The sequence below is a fragment of the Salvelinus namaycush genome, chromosome 6, assembly GCF_016432855.1.
Source record: "Salvelinus namaycush isolate Seneca chromosome 6, SaNama_1.0, whole genome shotgun sequence".
Classification (NCBI taxonomy): Eukaryota; Metazoa; Chordata; class Actinopteri; order Salmoniformes; family Salmonidae; genus Salvelinus; species Salvelinus namaycush.
Window position 1 is genome coordinate 20,378,541 of NC_052312.1, and position 22,860 is coordinate 20,401,400.

General features: G+C 42.5%; 1 protein-coding gene and 5 non-coding genes across 6 annotated transcripts; all 6 read right to left on the reverse strand.

The window, feature by feature from the left end:
- Positions 1 to 57: 57 nt before the first annotated feature.
- Positions 58 to 131, reverse strand: trnan-guu. Its single transcript has one exon. It is a non-coding gene; the product is annotated as a tRNA-Asn (tRNA).
- Positions 132 to 1,234: 1,103 nt separating this feature from the next.
- trnan-guu lies at positions 1,235 to 1,308 on the reverse strand. The gene has a single exon. It is a non-coding gene; the product is annotated as a tRNA-Asn (tRNA).
- Positions 1,309 to 2,411: 1,103 nt separating this feature from the next.
- Positions 2,412 to 2,485, reverse strand: trnan-guu. Its single transcript has one exon. It is a non-coding gene; the product is annotated as a tRNA-Asn (tRNA).
- Positions 2,486 to 3,591: 1,106 nt separating this feature from the next.
- trnan-guu lies at positions 3,592 to 3,665 on the reverse strand. The gene has a single exon. It is a non-coding gene; the product is annotated as a tRNA-Asn (tRNA).
- A 1,095-nt stretch (positions 3,666 to 4,760) lies between these two features.
- On the reverse strand, positions 4,761 to 4,834 carry trnan-guu. The gene has a single exon. It is a non-coding gene; the product is annotated as a tRNA-Asn (tRNA).
- Positions 4,835 to 9,042: 4,208 nt separating this feature from the next.
- On the reverse strand, positions 9,043 to 13,304 carry LOC120049268 (myeloid-associated differentiation marker homolog). The gene is made up of 2 exons (XM_038995516.1): positions 13,235 to 13,304; positions 9,043 to 10,240 (listed from the first exon to the last, which is right to left on the reverse strand). Exon 2 carries the CDS (start codon positions 10,092 to 10,094, stop codon positions 9,243 to 9,245), a length of 852 nt encoding a protein of 283 aa, XP_038851444.1. The 5' UTR covers positions 10,095 to 10,240; positions 13,235 to 13,304; the 3' UTR covers positions 9,043 to 9,242.
- Between the last annotated feature and the right edge of the window lie 9,556 nt (positions 13,305 to 22,860).

A 22,860-nucleotide genomic window follows, 5' to 3' on the forward strand; every position in this document is an offset into this window, starting at 1 on the left:
CATTACAGGTCCAGGATATCACATTCACATCATGGAGCACAACAAACTGAAAAGTCTCGTCCCTGGGTGGGCTCGAACCACCAACCTTTAGATTAACAGTCTAACGCGCTAACCAATTGCGCCACAGAGACTTGTGGTGTGCCTGACCCTGACACTTGATCGCTGGCCATCCGTGATCTCATCCAACTGTACATGGCGTTTACGAAACAACAACACTTTGTTCCAATGGTTGTGTCAACGTGCATCGAAAGTGCCGCAACATTTCCAAGTAAGTAGCCCTGTAGTTTTCTAACGTTTGTTCGCTTTTTGAATGGCCTTAAAAGGGCAGAAATGTAGGGCAATGTTCGTCAACGCAACATTTTATTAAAAGGCATCTGGCAGGAGTAAATTCAGCCACAATCACAAATGTAATTTGATAAATATATATTTTAAACAACTGCGTTTTCACGAATCTAATATATAATCACCAATCTCATTCAAAATAATTAGGGGACTGACCCCGGAAGAATGATGTAGTGGCGAGTCACTTTCATGGTGTATAGGCACACATGTACACACAAACACACACACACTGGACCAACATTGTCCTTCATGCGAGATACATTTAAATGCTAAGGTTTTTCATGCCAGATTGACATAATTTACATTGTCATACTAGCCGGATTAATATGAATACATGATATGTTCCATGGAGACCACAGAATGAATAAGCTATTGAGTAACAGAAGATCAGAGACCATTGACAGCCATTTTACCAGTAGGTATAGTAACTTGTCATCTTTCATGTTCAACAACACACCAATCACATGTGACAACAGGAAAAACAGCAGGTCAAAAGCAAACTTACTGTAAATCAAGGAAGGTCTTTCCACATCACTAGAAATGGAAAGATAGCAACCCTGAGTGGGTTCAAAAAACCAACCTTTAAATTAACAGGCTAACATGCTAACCAATTGCACCACAGAGACTTGTGGTTGTACTGACCCTCAGCTGGCGAAAGTCTCATGGAAGATCACTACAAGTCAGGAAGGTTCACATCGCTACTATCTGAAAAATGTCATCCCTGGGTGGTGTCAAAGCACTAACCTTTAGATTGACAGTCAAACTCGCTAACTGATTGCACGAGAGAGGCTTGTGTTGGCATTGAGCCTCAGCAGGTCAAAGTCACAGGTAATCTCATTACAGGTCCAGGATATCACATTCACATCATGGAGCACAACAAACTGAAAAGTCTCGTCCCTGGGTGGGCTCGAACCACCAACCTTTAGATTAACAGTCTAACGCGCTAACCAATTGCGCCACAGAGACTTGTGGTGTGCCTGACCCTGACACTTGATCGCTGGCCATCCGTGATCTCATCCAACTGTACATGGCGTTTACGAAACAACAACACTTTGTTCCAATGGTTGTGTCAACGTGCATCGAAAGTGCCGCAACATTTCCAAGTAAGTAGCCCTGTAGTTTTCTAACGTTTGTTCGCTTTTTGAATGGCCTTAAAAGGGCAGAAATGTAGGGCAATGTTCGTCAACGCAACATTTTATTAAAAGGCATCTGGCAGGAGTAAATTCAGCCACAATCACAAATGTAATTTGATAAATATATATTTTAAACAACTGCGTTTTCACGAATGTAATATATAATCACCAATCTCATTCAAAATAATTAGGGGACTGACCCCGGAAGAATGATGTAGTGGCGAGTCACTTTCATGGTGTATAGGCACACATGTACACACAAACACACACACACTGGACCAACATTGTCCTTCATGCGAGATACATTTAAATGCTAAGGTTTTTCATGCCAGATTGACATAATTTACATTGTCATACTAGCCGGATTAATATGAATACATGATATGTTCCATGGAGACCACAGAATGAATAAGCTATTGAGTAACAGAAGATCAGAGACCATTGACAGCCATTTTACCAGTAGGTATAGTAACTTGTCATCTTTCATGTTCAACAACACACCAATCACATGTGACAACAGGAAAAACAGCAGGTCAAAAGCAAACTTACTGTAAATCAAGGAAGGTCTTTCCACATCACTAGAAATGGAAAGATAGCAACCCTGAGTGGGTTCAAAAAACCAACCTTTAAATTAACAGGCTAACATGCTAACCAATTGCACCACAGAGACTTGTGGTTGTACTGACCCTCAGCTGGCGAAAGTCTCATGGAAGATCACTACAAGTCAGGAAGGTTCACATCGCTACTATCTGAAAAATGTCATCCCTGGGTGGTGTCAAAGCACTAACCTTTAGATTGACAGTCAAACTCGCTAACTGATTGCACGAGAGAGGCTTGTGTTGGCATTGAGCCTCAGCAGGTCAAAGTCACAGGTAATCTCATTACAGGTCCAGGATATCACATTCACATCATGGAGCACAACAAACTGAAAAGTCTCGTCCCTGGGTGGGCTCGAACCACCAACCTTTAGATTAACAGTCTAACGCGCTAACCAATTGCGCCACAGAGACTTGTGGTGTGCCTGACCCTGACACTTGATCGCTGGCCATCCGTGATCTCATCCAACTGTACATGGCGTTTACGAAACAACAACACTTTGTTCCAATGGTTGTGTCAACGTGCATCGAAAGTGCCGCAACATTTCCAAGTAAGTAGCCCTGTAGTTTTCTAACGTTTGTTCGCTTTTTGAATGGCCTTAAAAGGGCAGAAATGTAGGGCAATGTTCGTCAACGCAACATTTTATTAAAAGGCATCTGGCAGGAGTAAATTCAGCCACAATCACAAATGTAATTTGATAAATATATATTTTAAACAACTGCGTTTTCACGAATGTAATATATAATCACCAATCTCATTCAAAATAATTAGGGGACTGACCCCGGAAGAATGATGTAGTGGCGAGTCACTTTCATGGTGTATAGGCACACATGTACACACAAACACACACACACTGGACCAACATTGTCCTTCATGCGAGATACATTTAAATGCTAAGGTTTTTCATGCCAGATTGACATAATTTACATTGTCATACTAGCCGGATTAATATGAATACATGATATGTTCCATGGAGACCACAGAATGAATAAGCTATTGAGTAACAGAAGATCAGAGACCATTGACAGCCATTTTACCAGTAGGTATAGTAACTTGTCATCTTTCATGTTCAACAACACACCAATCACATGTGACAACAGGAAAAACAGCAGGTCAAAAGCAAACTTACTGTAAAGTCAAGGAAGGTCTTTCCACATCACTAGAAATGGAAAGATAGCAACCCTGAGTGGGTTCAAAAAAACCAACCTTTAAATTAACAGGCTAACATGCTAACCAATTGCACCACAGAGACTTGTGGTTGTACTGACCCTCAGCAGGCGAAAGTCTCATGGAAGATCACTACAAGTCAGGAAGGTTCACATCGCTACTATCTGAAAAATGTCATCCCTGGGTGGTGTCGAAGCACCAACCTTTAGATTGACAGTCAAACAAGCTAACTGATTGCACTAGAGAGGCTTGTGTTGGCATTGACCCTCAGCAGGTCAAAGTCACAGGTAATCTCATTACAGGTCCAGGATGTCACATTCACATCATGGAGCTACAACAAACTGAAAAGTCTCGTCCCTGGGTGGGCTCGAACCACCAACCTTTAGATTAACAGTCTAACGCGCTAACCAATTGCGCCACAGAGACTTGTGGTGTGCCTGACCCTGACACTTGATCGCTGGCCATCCGTGATCTCATCCAACTGTACATGGCGTTTACGAAACAACAACACTTTGTTCCAATGGTTGTGTCAACGTGCATCGAAAGTGCCGCAACATTTCCAAGTAAGTAGCCCTGTAGTTTTCTAACGTTTGTTCGCTTTTTGAATGGCCTTAAAAGGGCAGAAATGTAGGGCAATGTTCGTCACTGCAACATTTTATTAAAAGGCATCTGGCAGGAGTAAATTCAGCCACAATCACAAATGTAATTTGATAAATATATATTTTAAACAACTGCGTTTTCACGAATGTAATATATAATCACCAATCTCATTCAAAATAATTAGGGGACTGACCCCGGAAGAATGATGTAGTGGCGAATCACTTTCATGGCGTATAGGCACACATGTACACACAAACACTGGACCAACATTGTCCTTCAAGCGAGATACATTTAAATGCTAAGGTTTTTCATGCCAGATTGACATAATTTACATTGTCATACTAGCCGGATTAATATGAATACATGATATGTTCCATGGAGACCACAGAATGATCAAGCTATTGAGTAACAGAAGATCAGAGACCATTGACAGCCATTTTACCAGTAGGTATAGTAACTTGTCATCTTTCATGTTCAACAACACACCAATCACATGTGACAACAGGAAACACAGCAGGTCAAAAGCAAGCTTACTGTAAGTCCAGGAAGGTCTTTCCACATCACTAGAAATGGAAAGATAGCAACCCTGAGTGGGTTCAAATCACCAACCTTTAAATTAACAGGCTAACATGCTAACCAATTGCACCACAGAGACTTGTGGTTGTACTGACCCTCAGCAGGCGAAAGTCTCATGGAAGATCACTACAAGTCAGGAAGGTTCACATCGCTACTATCTGAAAAATGTCATCCCTGGGTGGTGTCAAAGCACTAACCTTTAGATTGACAGTCAAACTTGCTAACTGATTGCACGGGAGAGGCTTGTGTTGGCATTGACCCTCAGCAGGTCAAAGTCACAGGTAATCTCATTACAGGTCCAGGATATCACATTCACATCATGGAGCACAACAAACTGAATACTCTCGTCCCTGGGTGGGCTCGAACCACCAACCTTTAGATTAACAGTCTAACGCGCTAACCAATTGCGCCACAGAGACTTGTGGTGTGCCTGACCCTGACACTTGATCGCTGGCTATCCGTGATCTCATCCAACTGTACATGGCGTTTACGAAACAACAACACTTTGTTCCAATGTTTGTGTCAACGTGCATCGAAAGTGCCGCAACATTTCCAAGTAAGTAGCCCTGTAGTTTTCTAACGTTTGTTTGCTTTTTGAATGGCCTTAAAAGGGCAGAAATGTAGGGCAATGTTCGTCAACGCAACATTTTATTAAAAGGCATCTGGCAGGAAAAAATTCAGCCACAATCACAAATGTAATTTGATAAATATATATTTTAAACAACTGCGTTTTCACGAATCTAATATATAATCACCAATCTCATTCAAAATAATTAGGGGACTGACCCCGGAAGAATGATGTAGTGGCGAGTCACTTTCATGGCGTATAGGCACACATGAAGAAACAAACACACACACACACTGGACCAACATTGTCCTTCAAGCGAGATACATTTAAATGCTAAGGTTTTTCATGCCAGATTGACATAATTTACATTGTCATACTAGCCGGATTAATATGAATAAATGCCCTAACTGATTGCGCTAGAGAGGCTTATGGTGGCGTTGACCCCCAGCAGGCCAAGTTGTTCAGCACTATTATGGCTTGGGGGTAGAAGCTGTTAAGGAGCCCTTTGGTCCTAGACTTTGCGCTCCGGTACCGCTTGCTGTGCGGGAACAGAGAAAACAGTCTATGACTTGGATGACTGGAGTCTGAGAATTTTATGTGCTTTCCTCTGACACCGCTGTGTCCTGGATGGCAGGAAGCTTGACCCCAGTGATGTACTGGGCCATACGCACTACCCTCTGTAGCGGCTTACGTGCAGATGCCGAGTAGTTGCCATACTAGGCGGTGATGCAACCGGTCAGGATGCTCTCAATGGTGAAGTTGTCGAACTTTTTAAGGATTTCGGGACCCATGCCAAATATTTTTATTCTCCCGAGGAGGAAATGGTTTTGTCGTGCCCTCTTCACAACTGTCTTTGCGTGTTTGGACCATGATAGTTCGTTGGTGATGTGGACACCAAGGAACTTGAAACTCTCAACCCGCTCCACTACAGCCATGTCGATGTGAATGGGGTCCTGTTCAGCCCGCTTTTTTATGTAGTCCATGATCAGCTCCTTTGTCTTGCTCACATCGAGAGAGAGGTTGCTGTTCTGGCACCACACTGCCAGTTCTTTGATCTCCTCCCTATAGGCTGTCTCATCGTTGTCGGTGATCAGGCCTATCACAGTTGTGTCGTCAGCAAATTTAATGATGGTGTGGGAGTTGTGTCACGCAGTCGTGGCCAAACAAGAAGTGCTTCAGTTGATTAACAAAAACTACACAAATCAACTAAACTACATGACCAATTGCTCAAAAAACAGCAAGCAATAAATAATGACAACAGCGATTACTTACAGTACTAACAAGATACCTACCCTACATGATGACAAGACTACTGAGACTCTCACATACAGTGAGCTCCAAAAGTATTGGGACAGTGGCCCATTTATATAAATTTTTTGGCTCTGGACTCTAGCACTTTGGCTTTGAAATGATGCAATGTTACCATGATCACGGATAGCCTTGAATGAATCGTGAATAACAATGAGTGAGAGTTACAGACGCACAAATAGCATTCCCCCAAGACATGCTAACCTTACAATAACAGGGGAGGTTAGCTTTTTTTGTGGGGTATGATATTGATGCCTCTAACTTTCTCACTCATCATAATTCACAACTCATTCAGGATTATCCGTAATCATGGTAGCATCCACATTAATGCAGTGTTTAGAAAGTGTTTAGAAACATATTCTATACTCATTTACAATAAAAGTGACAAATGCATCCAGCAAGTTTGTAGACTCACAAGCTTGATGTAATCATTGCGTGTTAGGACTACGGGAGCAAATACTAAACTTTTGACTACTTTAAATTCATAAGTGAATTTGTCCCAGTACTTTTGGTCCCCTAAAATGGGGGGGGGGGGGGGGTGGACAATGTACAAAAAGTACTGTACTTTCTAAACAGTTCACCAGATATGGATGAAAATGCCCTCAAATTAAAGCTGAGTCTGCACTTTAACCTCAGTCCATTGTATCATTTCAAATCAAAGATGCTGGAGTAGAGCCAAAACAACAACAAAAATGGTCACTGTCCCAATACTTTGAGCTCACTGTAGTTTGTCTTTTAGCATAAACACTCAAGGAATAAAATATGATATAAAACAGAGTTTATTTATAGAAGAAATACAGTAGCACTTTAACCAGACACTCTGACTCTGAGGTCACAGATACATTGGTTCAAACATTTATTTTCAAAATGCCTGTGCTGTTGCAATGTTACATTGCTACTGTGACAAACTCTTCTGCAGGGTGATGCCAAAGCATCAAGTTTGTTTGCAATCAATCATCTAACAATAACCCATGTCATGAAATACATCGGTGACATTTGTGAAATATGCCCCTGGTGGTGCAGTTCTAGCCACATTGCAGCATTTATTTGTTTGACCTGTTTTGTATCAGCCCGACTGTAGCCCATATGATACAATAAAGACAAATAGTCTTTTCATTTGCTTTTTTTATTTCACCTTTATTTAACCAGTAAAGCTAGTTCTCTTGTTCTCTTTTACAACTGCGACCTGGCCAAGATAAAGCAAAGCGACACAAACACAGAGTTACACATGGGATAAACAAGCGTACAGTCAATAACACAATAAGAAAAAAAGTATGTCTATATACAGTGTGTGCAAATGGCGTGAGGTGGTAAGGCAATAAATTGGCCATAGTAGCGTATTAATTACAATTTAGCAAATTAACACTGGAGTGATAGATGAGCAGATGATGATGTGCAAGTAGAAATACTGGTGTACAAAAGAGCAGAAAGGTAAATAAAAACAATATGGGGATTAGGTAGGTAGTTGGTTGGGCTATTTACAGATGGGCTATGTGCAGCTGCAGCGATCGGTTAGCTGCTCAGATAGCTGATGTTTAAAGTTAGTGAGGGAAATATACGTCTCCAGCTTCAGCAATTTTTGCAATTCGTTCCAGTCATTGGCAGCAGAGAACTGGAAGGAAAGGCTGCCAAAGTAGGTGTTGGCTTTGGGGATGATCAGTGAGATATACCTGCTGGAGCGCGTGCTACGGGTGGGTGTTGTTATCGTGACCAGTGAGCTGAGATAAGTGGGAGCTTTACCTAGCAAAGACTCATTGATGACCTGGAGCCAGTGGGTCTGGCGACGAATATGTAGCGAGGGCCAGCCGACTAGAGCATACAGGTCGCAGTGGTGGGTGGTATAAGGGGCTTTGGTGACAAAACGGATGGCACTGTGATAGACTGCATCCAGTTTGCTGAGTAGAGTGTTGGAAGCTATTTTGTAAATTACATCGCCGAAGTCGAGGATCGGTAGGATAGTCAGTTTTACGAGGGTATGTTTTGCGGCGTGAGTGAACGAGGCTTTGTTGCGAATTGGAACCCTATTCTATATTTAATTTTGGATTGGAGATGTTTAATATGAGTCTGGAAGGAGAGTTTACAGTCTAGCCAGACTGTACTTTGTAGTTGTCCACATATTCTAAGTCAGAACCGTCCAGAGTAGTGATGCTAGTCGGGCGGGCGGGTGCGGTAGCGAACGGTTGAAAAGCATGCATTTGGTTTTACTAGCGTTTAAGAGCAGTTGGAGGCCACGGAAGGCGTGTTGTATGGCATTGAAGCTCGTTTGGAAGTTAGTAAACACAGTGTCCAAAGAAGGGGCAGATGTATACAGAATGGTGTCGTCTGCTTAGAGGTGGATCAGGGAATCACCCGCAGCAAGAGCGACATCGTTGATGTATACAGAGAAAAGAGTCGGCCCGAGAATTAAACCCTGTGGTACCCCCCTAGAGACTGCCAGAGTTCCGGACAACAGGCTCTCCGATTTGACACACTGAACTCGGCCTGAGAAGTAGTTGGTGAACGAGACGAGGCAGTCATTTGAGAAACCAAGGCTGTTGAGTCTGCCGATAAGAATGTGGTGATTGACAGAGTCAAAAGCCTTGGCCAGGTCGATGAAGACGGCTGCACAGTACTGTCTTATCAATGGCGGTTATGATATTGCTTAGTACCTTGACCGTGGCTGAGGTGCACCCGTGACCAGCTCGGAAACCGGATTGCACAGCGGAGAAGGTACAGTGGGATTCGAAATGGTCAGTGATCTATTTATTAACTTGGCTTTCGAAGACTTTAGAAAGGCAGGGCAGGATGGATATAGATCTATAACAGTTTGGGTCTAGAGTGTCACCCCCTTTGAAGAGGTGCTTGTTGAAGATAAAGGCAACGCAGAAAAACTTTCACAACTGAACGAATTTTACACAGTAGTTTTTGTCCCACCTCCCTCTCCTTCCCTTCCTCTCTCTCCCCCTCCTCCCTCACACACTGACAAACACCAGGCGTGCAGAGTATGCCAGGTCTGCCAGGTAGAGCAGGAAGTTGAGAGCGGTGAGAACTGCAACCGTCAACAGTGTTGGCTGCTGACGGGTTTGGGTGTGGCTGTAACTCTTGTCGAACTGGAACACGGGCCAGATGATGGTGGCAGTCAGGTACATGACAACAGCCAGCAGGCCATAGGCTGACAGGAAGCGTGCGAAGGGGAACGGGAGAAAGCCGGTACACTCCCCGACACACAGCACCACCACGGCCGCCGACAGGATGAAACAGACACAGTAGACCGCCATGCACCACTTGAGCGCTGCGTGATGATCGTACGACACCGGGTCGCTGACCAGCAGGAAGATGATGCAGGCCACGAAGGTCTGGCACACCTTGAGCAGGCCTGGAGCCGTGGCCATGTAGCCCGACACCTCGCCCGGCCGCGCCCGCGTCAGGGTCACCTCCCACAGGTAGGCCACGGTGGCCAGGCAGGAGAAGACGGTGGAGGCGATGCGTCTGTCCCGGGCCTCCCCGTGGTTCTGCTGGCCCTTGAGGAAGTAGACAGGGAAGATGACAGAGGCGGAGAAGCAGAGCAGGGTGGCGTAGCAGGCCATGGTGATGGGAAAGTTTTTCCAGGAGACAGGGGCTCGGGCCTGGAGGCCAAAGTGCTCCACCAGCAGTACCAGCAGGGTCACGGAGAAGCTGAAGGCCCAGCAGAACACACACCAGTCTGCTAACCCGTGGGAGAGAGAGGCCCCGTGGGCCACCACACTGAAGGCCACGCAGGAGAACAACTGGGCAGCCACACGCACCCACAGAAGCTGGGAGGTGGGCAGCACAATCAATGGCATGGTGGGAGGTGTTATACTGTCAAGTTATACAGGGGAGTGGGGAATATGTACTGTAATATAGCTGAACACCGTAATAGTTAATGTTCTGAGCCCTTCCTCAGATACAATTAAAAGACTCTGAACTTGTCCTGTTCTCATCCAGGGTTCTGCAAGGAAAGAAAGAAACAAAGCAAGATTTAGGGGCCAGGCAAATCACAGTACATCCCAATTAATAAATAAATAAAAACCATTGTGAAATTGTGAAACTGAAACCATTAACATGACTCTCAGTTCTACATACATGAGAGCATTTCTTGAAAATGGTTCCCAGTCACTTCTTCTCTACATGTCCCTCCCTCCCCAGAGAGATGCCTGATTACATGCTCTCCTAGTTTAAGTACACACATTACATCAACATGGCTCGCAGTTCTAAGTTTAAATGCATGAGAGAAATGTATTCACTATGACAATACATGCTAACAAATTGAGAGAAATACGTTTTTTTTTTGTACGTATGGGACATTTCGGGGACTTTTTATTTCAGGTTATGAAACATGGAACCAACACATTACATGTAGTGATTATATTTTTATTCAGTATAATTTAAAGATCCATATTAAGTATTGGATCTTTAAAATACAGCTTTTTCATGACCCTGCAATTTACCTATACAATATCTGATGGTGAAGTAAACAAAATATATAAATGAGCTCTCCACAATGAATTTCAATAGAAAACTAATAAAAATAGACAAGCTCCTGCAACCATGGAAAAGTAAATACCTGTCTATTTACGGAAAAAAATTACACTGATTAACTCCTTAGTCATATCTTAGTTTACTTCACTTACTTATGGCCTTGCCTACCCCAGATGATTTGTTTTTCAAATCATATAAGCAAAAAATATTTTGCTTTATCTGGGATGCTAAACCAGACAAGATAAAGCGTGCCCATCTATATAATGAATATGAACTGGGTGGGCTGAGATTAAATATAAAAGCTCTAAACCTCTAAAAGCTTCACTTTTACTTGATGTTTTACTTGAACCCAAAATGGTTCTCAAGCAGATTACTAAGAAAAACTCATCCCTTGTTTAAAAATTGCCTTTGTGCAGATTGCCACGTCTCATTTTCGATTAATTGAAAATTAAACCTTGTTCAAAGTATCTCTTGTTCAAACAAGCATTGCAGAGCCTGGCAAGTTGGGCGCTTGGGCCAATAGGTTGCTGGTTCGGGTTCCCGATTTAACTTGGTGGGAGATCTGTCGACGTGCCCTTTGGCGGGGTGCTTGACCCTGGTTGCTCCTGTGGGTCGCTCTGGATGGGAGTGTCTGATAGATGACTGAATGTAACGTAAATGTTGAGCGGCTTCACTGCAGGTAGATTGTATGTTTTAATATTCAATACATTTTTTTAAACAAAAAATTGAGTTTCTATGAGACAAATTCAGGTAAGTCCCTCCCTGTTTTGTTTGCTTCCGTTTAAGAAACGTTTCACATCAGAATCGGCGGAATGAATACACCCCTAACCAGTGCAAAACCTTTCACTATGGTGTAAAATGTTTTCGCTACGGTGTGCACAAATACATTTTTGTCCAACCCAGCTCTTTATGGTTGTTAGGCCTACTAATTGATTACCACCCCCCCCCCCCCCCCCCCCCCTCCTGGTCACATGTTATACTCCTCCAGTAGGTTACACTTATCGGTAACACTTTATTTGGGTAATCCATCTGTAGATGCTCTATCAGAAAGATTTCAGCTAACTATCTACTAACCCTAACCCTTATCAACAGATATTGTTGATAGTACAGTATGACCATCTGTAAAGCATCTACAGATGGATTACACGGACTATCCAAATAAAATGTGGCCCACTTCTCCTCACACTAAGAAAGATATAGCAGTCAGAGAGAAAAATCTATTCTAGCTGTGACTTGTACTAGGGAGTATGCACACAGTAATGAGGAAATAAAAAAACAGTGAATTCAGACTGAACTGAGAAGGCATTTCCTCCTTGACGTCGTCGCTCTCTATTGGCATTGGTGTTCACTGTCAGTCACACAGCATCATCATCCCTTTTCATTGGGCCAAAGCTAAGATCCTAAGACTTCGAGACATGGTCGGCATCCCAAATGGTACCCTATTCCCTATCCCAAATGGTACCCTATTCCCTACACGGACTCATATTTAATATACTCATGAACTGAATGCAAGGTACACTGTCATCCTCATCATATGCTTGTCAGTAACGCATTGACTTCCTCTTCAGTGTGTCAAGCTCTAAACCCGGCTTCTTTAAGGCTTTGTTACTTTAAGTACTTCTTTACTGAGTCTGAATATATTTTTTGCTTTAAAGAGCCTCCGTTCCTCTCTGGCCGAGGAAGAAAAACAGGAAGCTGAACTAATGTCTCCATTTCACATCTACAGGGGCCCAGATACTACTAGCCTACTGTACCGTAGACCTAGTCCACATGGAAATGACAAGTTTGTGATATAAAACTGGGTTAAACAAACCTTGGGCTTGTTTACTGGACCCAGATTTGACCAAGGCTACTCCTAGACGAGTCCAGGACTAGGATGAATCTGTGTCTGGGAAGCTGGCCCACATTGTCAATACCATATTCCATTTCTCTTTTAGATGGGGGCCTAGTTACTCACATCTAGAGGCTGGGGAACAAAAATAAACTGAGGGGAAATGGGGGTTAGGAGGATGTGATGGGTGCAGTTATGGTACGTGCCCAAGTCTCTCTCTTGAAAAGGAAGTATTACAATATTCTTAGCAGGAGAGTGCTGGTTTTATTGTTATTTTTTCATGCCAGTGAGAAATTCCCTATGAATGTTTTATTTAGAATTTAAATTAAATTATTCCAATATTGGCAGGATGTTCAAACTGAAACACATGAGGAGAAAAGTTCATCAAAGCATGACCAGACTTGTTGATGGTATTTCCAACACATTCAGATCATCAATGATGAGTGAGTGAGTGCACAAGCGTAAGGGCTGTGGCCGACGCGACGCACAGCACCTAAATAGATTAATGCTATGGTATCTGAGGCATTCTCATTGGACTAAAAATAGAAAGTAACGGTATTTTCTGTACCTTCTTTCTCGTCTAGACTTCACTGGAATAAAAATAGCATTTTAAAGAATAACGGTTATTCTTACCTCTGATCTCGCATGGTCTTCTTCCTTCCTGTTACCGTTTTGGAGCCGGGGCGCGCACTTTTACGCTCGCGACCACTTCGTCTATAGGTAACTGGCAAAATAATGGAAACACTTGACTAAATTAGGGATACAACCAGTGGTGGAAAAAGTACCCAATTGTCATACTTGAGTAAAAGTAAAGATACCTTAATAGAAAATGACTCAAGTAAAGTCACCCAGTAAAATCCTACTGGAGTAAAAGTAAAAAAGTATTTGGTTTCAAATATACTTAAGTACCAAAAGTAAATGTAATTGCTAAAATATACTTAAGTATCAAAGGTAAAAGTATAAATAATTTCAAATTCCTTATATTAAGCTAACCAGTCGGCACAATTTTTTTGTTTTAATTTTTTTAGGGATAACCAGGGGAACACTCCAACATAATTTACAAACAACGCATGTGTTTAATGAGTCCGCCAGATCAGATGCAGTAGGGATGACCAGGGATGCGTGAATTATACAATGTTTCTGTCCTGTCAAGCATTCAAAATGTAATGAGTACTTTTGGGTGTCAGGGAAAATGTATGGAGTAAAAAGTACATTATTTTCTTCAGGAATGTAGTGAGGTAAAAGTAAAAGTCATCAAAAATATAAATAGTAAAGTCGGGTACAGACACCCCAAAAAACGACTTTAAAGTATTTTTACTGAAGTAATTTACACCACTGGATACAATGCATATTGAAAGCAAGTGCTTCCACACAAGTGGGTGGTTCCTCATTTAAATAAGAATTTTATATCCCATTATGCTTAGGGTCATGTATAGAATGCTGGGCAGGTCATTATTTTGACTACCATGGCTATGCCCCCATGGGAAGATAATGCCTCCATCCACAGGACACGAGATATCACTGAATGGTTTGATATGCATGAAAATGATGTAAACCATATGCCATGGCTGTGTCCGTCACCAGATCTCAACCCAATTATGGGAGATTCTGGAGTGGTGATTGGACAGCATTTTCCACCACCATCAACAAACACCAAATTATAGAATTTCACGTGGAAGAATGGTGTCGCATCCTTGCAATAGAGTTCGACACTTGTAGAATATATGCTAAGGTGCATTGAAGCTGTTCTGGCTCGTGGTGGCCCAATGCCTCATTGTGACACTTTATGTGGATGTTTCCTTTATGTTGGTAGTTACCTGTAGCTCAGAGAAGAACTGGGCGAGTTCGATTATGCTGAACCGCGGGGCAACGGTCTATAGCTGGCGCCCTTCTCAAATCGAACAGTCAGCATGGTGCATCGTCCAGGAAGATACAGCTCTTTCCCATAATATATATATATATATATATATATATATATATATATATATATATATATATATATATATATACACACACACACACGTATATATTTGAATTTTCAAACTAGTTTTTATTGGGAAGGCAAATAATGCGTTTTTATCAAACACAATCACTTTTGCATGTGAAAACACAGAAAATCATACTCATTCTCCACGTGCTTAATTATGTCACTTTTGTTTTGAGCCGACTTCATCATGGGCTTTAAACGGGGCACCTGGCTCACGCCCGTGTGGCAGCCCGGTTCCTAAACGAAGGCAATCAACATTCACTGTGTGCAAAACACACCCATCCAGGCGCCCGGGACAGATTAATCGAATCCCCTCACTTTCTCACAAACTCCACGCCAAATTTGGTCATATGTCTCATTTATAGTAGGTCATGTCTAGAACTGGAATTGGGGGCTTAACCAGGGGCGCGTTCAGCAGGACAACGTTTTGGAACTGTTAGAAATAATGTTAGGCTATCTATAACAAATGTGCTTTTTGGACATGGAGAACAAGGAATCATGTTGGCTCTACTGATGGCATTTCCTATCTGCAACGTTCGACAACGTTTGGCTAATGAACTTGGCCCAGATGTGTGTGGATAAGGGGTGGAAGCTGTTTGAGGGTATGGGGAAACATCGTCTGCTGAAACAGTTCCCATCAGGTCCAGAGTTTCAGCAATAGTTTTAACAATAGTATCCAGCTACATCCTGTTGCTAAAATTAGTCTGTCACTAAAGCCAATACTATCGCCATCTACTGGCGGTGGTTAATCCGTACCACCGGCATGTGAACTCCTTTTCTTTCCTAGATTCCTTTTCTCATTTCCTAGCTCCCTTTCCTTCCCGCTCTACTGGCAGTGGTTAATCCCTACCACATTCATGTGAACTCCTCCTTTTCTTTCCTATATTGCTTTCCTTGCTCCCTTTCCTTTCCTCCTTGCCTAGCTCCATTTATTTTCCACCTTTCCTCGCCCCCGCCCCCCTTTCTTCATTATTATTGTTTATTAAGATAGCCTATATTAAATATAACACCAGCATGATTTTGTTTAATTTGAAGGACTTGTTTTGAAGCTAATTTTATGCAATTCTATGTAGTTTACAAGTCTCATGACATCTTAGGTAGGTTATTTAATGATGATGATAATAATAAGGAAAATAAAGTCTTGACCCAATATCCCCCCCCAAAAATGTTGATGCATGCCAGCAAAGCCACAACACTAAACAATACATTAATTGCACTATAACGGTGACAAACGGTGCCCACAAACTGTTGGGACAGCTTTATGTAGGCGTTAAAAGCAGAGCTTTCTTTCCAGCACCATGGAGTGAATCCTTACCACCGCTACACCTGGCTATCAGTGGAGCATTGTCTGGCAGCGAAACAGATCATTCAGCCTCATTTACTGTCTTTTTAAAAAGCATAGCTGAAATGGCTGATTTCCTTAAACAAATGTGGTTTCTACTGACAATTGAGATGGACAAACTGTGGCAGAAGGGAACGATGAGCGAATAAGAGGCAATTCGATTAAGACAATGAGCGAGCAAAGACGGACGTAGTCACTATAACTATTTACACAGCACTTTTGAAATGTACAGTGACAAAATTCAGAGCATGGGCCATTCTTACAGTATTCTACCTGTACACCAAGTCAGAACCGTAGGATAAATAAAGGGATCAGAGAAGCAGACAATGAAATTTCTCTAAAACAGGCAATAGGCTTCATGTGCACCACCAAGTCTGAACAATAGGCTAAGTTATGAGGGGTAAAGGGAACAAATTATCAGGGTGAGGCACATGGGCTACTAACAGCTTACTACACAACATACACTTAGTATTACTTTCTTAGCTACAGTATACATATCTCCCTGGTATATTAAATAATTTATGCAGCAGCATACAATACATTTTTGGACTCACCTTGTCGGTGGCGTGGCGGTCCTACTTGTGGGCACATTTTGTCAAACTTCATCTTTTACTGGATTTAAGGTGTTGTCAAAACAAGTGGGATCTCAGGAAAAAACAAGGTTGAATCATGACGTCAGTGATCTTCAGGTCGGTGCTCTAGAAAGAGGCCCGAGTTCCCAACTTGGAATTCTGAGTTGGATGACCGTTCAAAACATATTTTCCTAGTCGGAGCTAATATTTTTCAGAGTTTCCAGTTGTCTTTAACTCACTGAAGTCTGAGATTTCCCAGTCCCGAGTTTCCAGTTGTTTTGAACGCGGCAGAAGTCATGCTGGATTGACAGCATGGCCAATGTATTCAACCTTTTCTGGCCCATGGTGTTGCATGTGAATGTATATCCTTTTAAGCTTGGAAAAGAGACCCTTAAACCCAGACTTGGATCACACACCCTCTCCACTGAATAGCAGGCTAGTGATTGCTGTGCAACACTTGCAGTTAGCCACTGATTCCTTCCAAATCCTTCATTGTCGAATTGGCTTTTTCCAATTTGTTGTGTAATGTTTATGTCCAATGACAGATGAGCACTGATATGTTTTACCTATACTTTCTCTTCATATGACAAGGATTGAAATGGATTTGTCAGTAGAATGTTGACTTGATTCATGATGATGACTACTTGTCTAGCTTGTTACCTAAGATTTTGAAAGTATGATGTTGACATGATCAGTCCACTCAAAGCTACGGTAGATACAGTGCCTTCGGAAAGTATTCAGACCCCTTGACTTTTTCCAAATGTTCTTAGGTTACAGCCTTATTCTAAATAGTTCCCCCCCCCCCTCATCAATCTACACACAATACCCTATAATGACAAAGGAAAAACAAGTTACGAATTTTTTGCTAATTTATCAAAATAAAATAAAAATGAAATATCACATTTACAAAAGTATTCAGACCCTTTACTCAGTACTTTGTTGAAGCACCTTTGGCAGCGATTACAGCCTTGAGTCTTCTTGGGTATGACGCTACAAGCTTGGCACACATGTATTTGGGGAGTTTCTCCCATTCTTCTCTGCAGATCCTCTCAAGCTCTGTCAGGTTGGATGGGGAGCGTTGCTGCACAGCTATTTTCAGGTCTCTTCAGTGACGTTCGATCGGCTTCAAGTCCAGGCTCTGGCTAGGCCACTCAAGGACATTCAGAGACTTGTCCCGAAGCCACTCCTGAGGTCCAGTCTTCGCACCAGTCTGAGGTCCTGAGCGCTCTGGAGCAAGTTTTCATTAAGGATCTCTCTGTACTTTGCTCCGTTCAGCTTTGCCTCGATCCTGACTAGTCTCCCAGTCCCTGCCGCTGAAAAATATCCCCACAGCATGATGCTGCCACCACCATGCTTCACCGTAGGGATGGTGCCAGGTTTCCTCCAGACGTGACACTTGGCATTCAGGCCAAAGAGTTCAATCTTGGTTTCATCAGACCAGAGAATCGTGTTTCTCATGGTCTGAGAGTCTTCAGGTGCCTTTTGGCAAACTCCAAGTAGGCTGTCATGTGCTTTTTTTCTGAGGAGTGGCTTCCATCTGGCCAATCTACCATAAAGGCCTGATTGGTGGAGTGCTGCAGAGATGGTTGTCCTTCTGGAAGGTTCTCTCATCTCCACAGAAGAAATCTACAGCTCTGTCAGAGTGACCATCGGGGTCTTGGTCACCTCCCTGACCAAGGTCCTTATCCCCCGATTGCGCAGTTTGGCCGAGCGGCAAGCTCTTAAGAGTCTTGGTGGTTCCAAACTTCTTCCATTTAAGAATGATGGAGGCCACTGTGTTCTTGGGGACCTTCAATGCTGCAGACATTTTTTGGTACCCTTCCACAGATCTGTGCCTCAACACAATACTGTCTTGGAGCTCTATGGACAATTCCTTCAACCTCATGGCTTGGTTTTTGCTCTGACATGCACTGTCAATTGTGGGACCTTATATAGACCGGTGTGTACCTTTCCAAATCATGTCCAATCAATTTAATTTACCACAGGGGGACTCCAATGAAGTTGTAGAAACATCTCAAGGATCATCAATGAAAACAGAATGCACCTGAGCTCAATTTCGAGTCTCATAGCAAAGGGTCTGAATACTGATATAAATAAGGTATTTCTTTTTTCTTTTATAAATGTGCAACATTTTCTGAAAACCTGTTTTCACTTTGTCATTATGGGGTATTATATGTAGATTGCTGAGCATTTGTATTTTTATTTAATCCATTTTAGAATAAGACTGTAACGTAACAAAATGTGGAAAAGGTCAAGGGGTCTGAATACTTTCCGATGTCACTGTATAATGTGATTTTAAGTCATTTTATCTGTGGCCAATGACCTTGAGCCTTCTTAGATGGGTACTTCTAATGTAAATCTATGGCAGCACCCAGCACCCAAAATTTTGGGGTGTCTGTACTTTACTATTTATATTTTTGACAACTTTTACTTTTACTTCAGTACATTGCTAATGAAAATTATTTACATTTTACTCCATATATTGTCCCTGACCCCCAAAAGTACTCATTACTTTTTGAATGCTTAGCAGGACAGAAAATGGTCCAATTCACACTTATCAAGAGAACATCCCTGGTCATCCCTACTAACTCTGATCTGGCGGACTCACTAAACACAAATGCTTCGTTTGTAAAAACACGAGTGTTGGAGTGTGCCCCTGGCTATCTGTAAATTTAAAAAAAACAAGAACATTGTGCTGTAAGGAATTCGAAATGATTCATACTTTTACTTTTGATACTTAAAAGAATTCGTCCCGTTTTTTCAATTTTTGCTTAAAATTACATGCCCAAATCTAACTGGCTGTAGGTCAGGCCCTGAAGCAAGGATATGCATATTCTTGGTACCATTTGAAAGGAAACACTTTGAAGTTTGTGGAAATGTGAAAGGAATGTAGTAGAATATAACACAATAGATCTGGTAAAAGAACATAAAAAAAAAAAAAAACGTTCTTTTGTATTTGTTTCGTACCATCATCTTTGAAATGCAAGAGAAAGGCCATAATGTATTATTCCAGCCCAGTTGCAATTTAGATGTTGGCCACTAGATGGCAGCGGTGGATGTGCAAAGTTTTATACTGATCCAATGAACCATTGCATTTCTGTTCAAAATTTTGTATCAAGACTGCCCAAATGTGCCTAATTTGTTTATTAATAACTTTCATGTTCAAAATGGTGCACTCTCCTCAAACAATAGCATGGTATTCTTTCACTGTAATAGCTACTGTAAATTGGACAGTGCAGATAGATTAACAAGGATTTAAGCTTTCTGCCAATATCAGATATGTCTGTCCTGGGAAATGTTCTGGTTACTTACAGCCTCATGCTAATCGCCTTAGCCTACATTAGCTCAACTGCCCCGTGGAAGGGACACTGATCCCAAATAAGTTTTTAAGTATATTTTAGCAATATTATTTACTTTTGACACTTAAGTAAATTTAAAACGAAATACTTTTAGACTTTTACTCAAGTAGTATTTTACTGGGTGACTTTCACTTTTACTTGAGTCATTTTCTATTAAGATATCTTTACTTTTACTAAAGTACACTGCTCAAAAAAATAAAGGGAACACTAAAATAACACATCCTAGATCTGAATGAATGAAATATTCTTATTAAATACTTTTTTCTTTACATAGTTGAATGTGCTGACAACAAAATCACACAAAAATGATCAATGGAAATCAAATTTATCAACCCATGGAGGTCTGGATTTGGAGTCACACTCAAAATTAAAGTGGAAAACCACACTACAGGCTGATCCAACTGATGTAATGTCCTTAAAACAAGTCAAAATGAGGCTCAGTAGTGTGTGTGGCCTCCACGTGCCTGTATGACCTCCCTACAACGCCTGGGCATGCTCCTGATGAGGTGGCGGATGGTCTCCTGAGGGATCTCCTCCCAGACCTGGACTAAAGCATCCGCCAACTCCTGGACAGTCTGTGGTGCAACGTGGCGTTGGTGGATGGAGCGAGACATGATGTCCCAGATGTGCTCAATTGGATTCAGGTCTGGGGAACGGGCGGGCCAGTCCATAGCATCAATGCCTTCCTCTTGCAGGAACTGCTGACACACTCCAGCCACATGAGGTCTAGCATTGTCTTGCATTAGGAGGAACCCAGGGTCAACCGCACCAGCATATGGTCTCACAAGGGGTCTGAGGATCTCATCTCGGTACCTAATGGCAGTCAGGCTACCTCTGGCGAGCACATGGAGGGCTGTGCGGCCCCCCAAAGAAATGCCACCCCACACCATGACTGACCCACCTCCAAACCGGTCATTGTAGAGGATGTTGCAGGCAGCAGAACGTTCTCCACGGCATCTCCAGACTCTGTCACGTGCTCAGTGTGAACCTGCTTTCATCTGTGAAGAGCACAGGGCGCCAGTGGCGAATTTGCCAATCTTGGTGTTCTCTGGCAAATGCCAAATGTCCTGCACGGTGTTGGGCTGTAAGCACAACCCCCACCTGTGGACGTCGGGCCCTCATACCACCCTCATGGAGTCTGTTTCTGACCGTTTGAGCAGACACATGCACATTTGTGGCCTGCTGGAGGTCATTTTGCAGGGCTCTGGCAGTGCTCCTCCTGCTCCTCCTTGCACAAAGGCGGAGGTAGCGGTCCTGCTGCTGGGTTGTTGCCCTCCTACGGCCTCCTTCACGTCTCCTGATGTACTGGCCTGTCTCCTGGTAGCGCCTCCATGCTCTGGACACTACGCTGACAGACACAGCAAACCTTCTTGCCACAGCTCGCATTGATGTGCCATCCTGGATGAGCTGCACTACCTGAGCCACTTGTGTGGGTTGTAGACTCCGTCTCATGCTACCACTAGAGTGAAAGCACCGCCAGCATTCAAAAGTGACCAAAACATCAGCCAGGAAGCATAGGAACTGAGAAGTGGTCTGTGGTCACCACCTGCAGAACCACTCCTTTATTGGGGGTGTCTTGCTAATTGCCTATAATTTCCACCTGTTGTCTATTCCATTTGCACAACAGCATGTGAAATTTATTGTCAATCAGTGTTGCTTCCTAAGTGGACAGTTTGATTTCACAGAAGTGTGATTGACTTGGAGTTACATTGTGTTGTTTAAGTGTTCCCTTTATTTTTTTGAGCAGTGTATGATGATTGGGTACTTTTTCCACCACTGCCAAAATCTATAGCAGCACTTGATATTTTGAGCTCTCCCTGTAGACTTTGCAGTGATGTAGTGTCTGGTGATGTAGTGTCCGGTGATGTAGTGAGCCAATCACAGCGCAACTAGATAATATTACCAACCCCTACGCTCTGTTTTTTCCGCTGGCTACCCCAGAAAGCACTGAGCTAGGCTGAAACACCTGCATTTTGGACCTGCCTTACTCAAGAAAGCAAAAAAGTGACCATATTTGTATCCGGCTTTATTTACTCAACTTCTTTTAAAAACGAATATGTGACACGTATTAATGCCAAAGTAACATGCACAAAAAAATGAAGGTTCGCCACTGATCTAATTATACATATTCTATTAAAATGCAGATGCTGGAATACCCACATGCAGAAACGTCCCTAATTGCTGGCCACAATCACACACAATTGGTAAATCTGGGGATTTTTGTATGGACTGCTGCAATATTGGAATCCGACCAGTTGGTGGCGTCTCTTTTGTTTGTCCTGCTCTTTGGAAATGGTGTGATTTCCATACACAACCACCACTTTATGGGAGAGGAGGACTAGCTACTGGATTTAGGTGGGTGGATAACAACATAATATGGATCATCGGCTTGAAGGCTACAGCTAAATACATGAACATATTCATGCAATCAGAAATGTGGATTAATCGAGGAATGCGAGGGAGTGTGGGACAATGGAATCTCACCCTATGGAATTCAGCAGTTTGATCACATGAAGCGAGTTGTTTGGAAAGGAGAGACGTCGCCTGCATCTACCTATAAAGCTAAGCCGAATCGACTGTCTTTTGAGAGAAATAAATGCAAGTTGATTGTACAAGTAATAGGATACTGGATATATCTTTACATTCCAGAGGGGTAACTGGCCTCTGTCTGCATTTCAGATGCTAGCTAGCTAATGCATTTGAGTGGATGACTAGTTTAGCTTTAGCTAGTTCTCCATTGCTGCTCTCCATTGCTCCCTGTCGCGTCGGCGTCGTAGCCGACGAGAACGCTCTTGTGTCCAATCACAGTTTTCACGTGATGTCGCGGATGGCTTTTGGCCTCTATCGGAATTAGCTTGTTTGTAGCCTGCCAGCCATTATCTGTTTAACACAACAAAATATTATCTACAACAGTGAGTGTTGCAGAAAGAGACCCCGTTTGTTGGCAAAAGCAAGTGTTTAATTTGCATCAAAACAATATTTAGTTAGCTATATATATA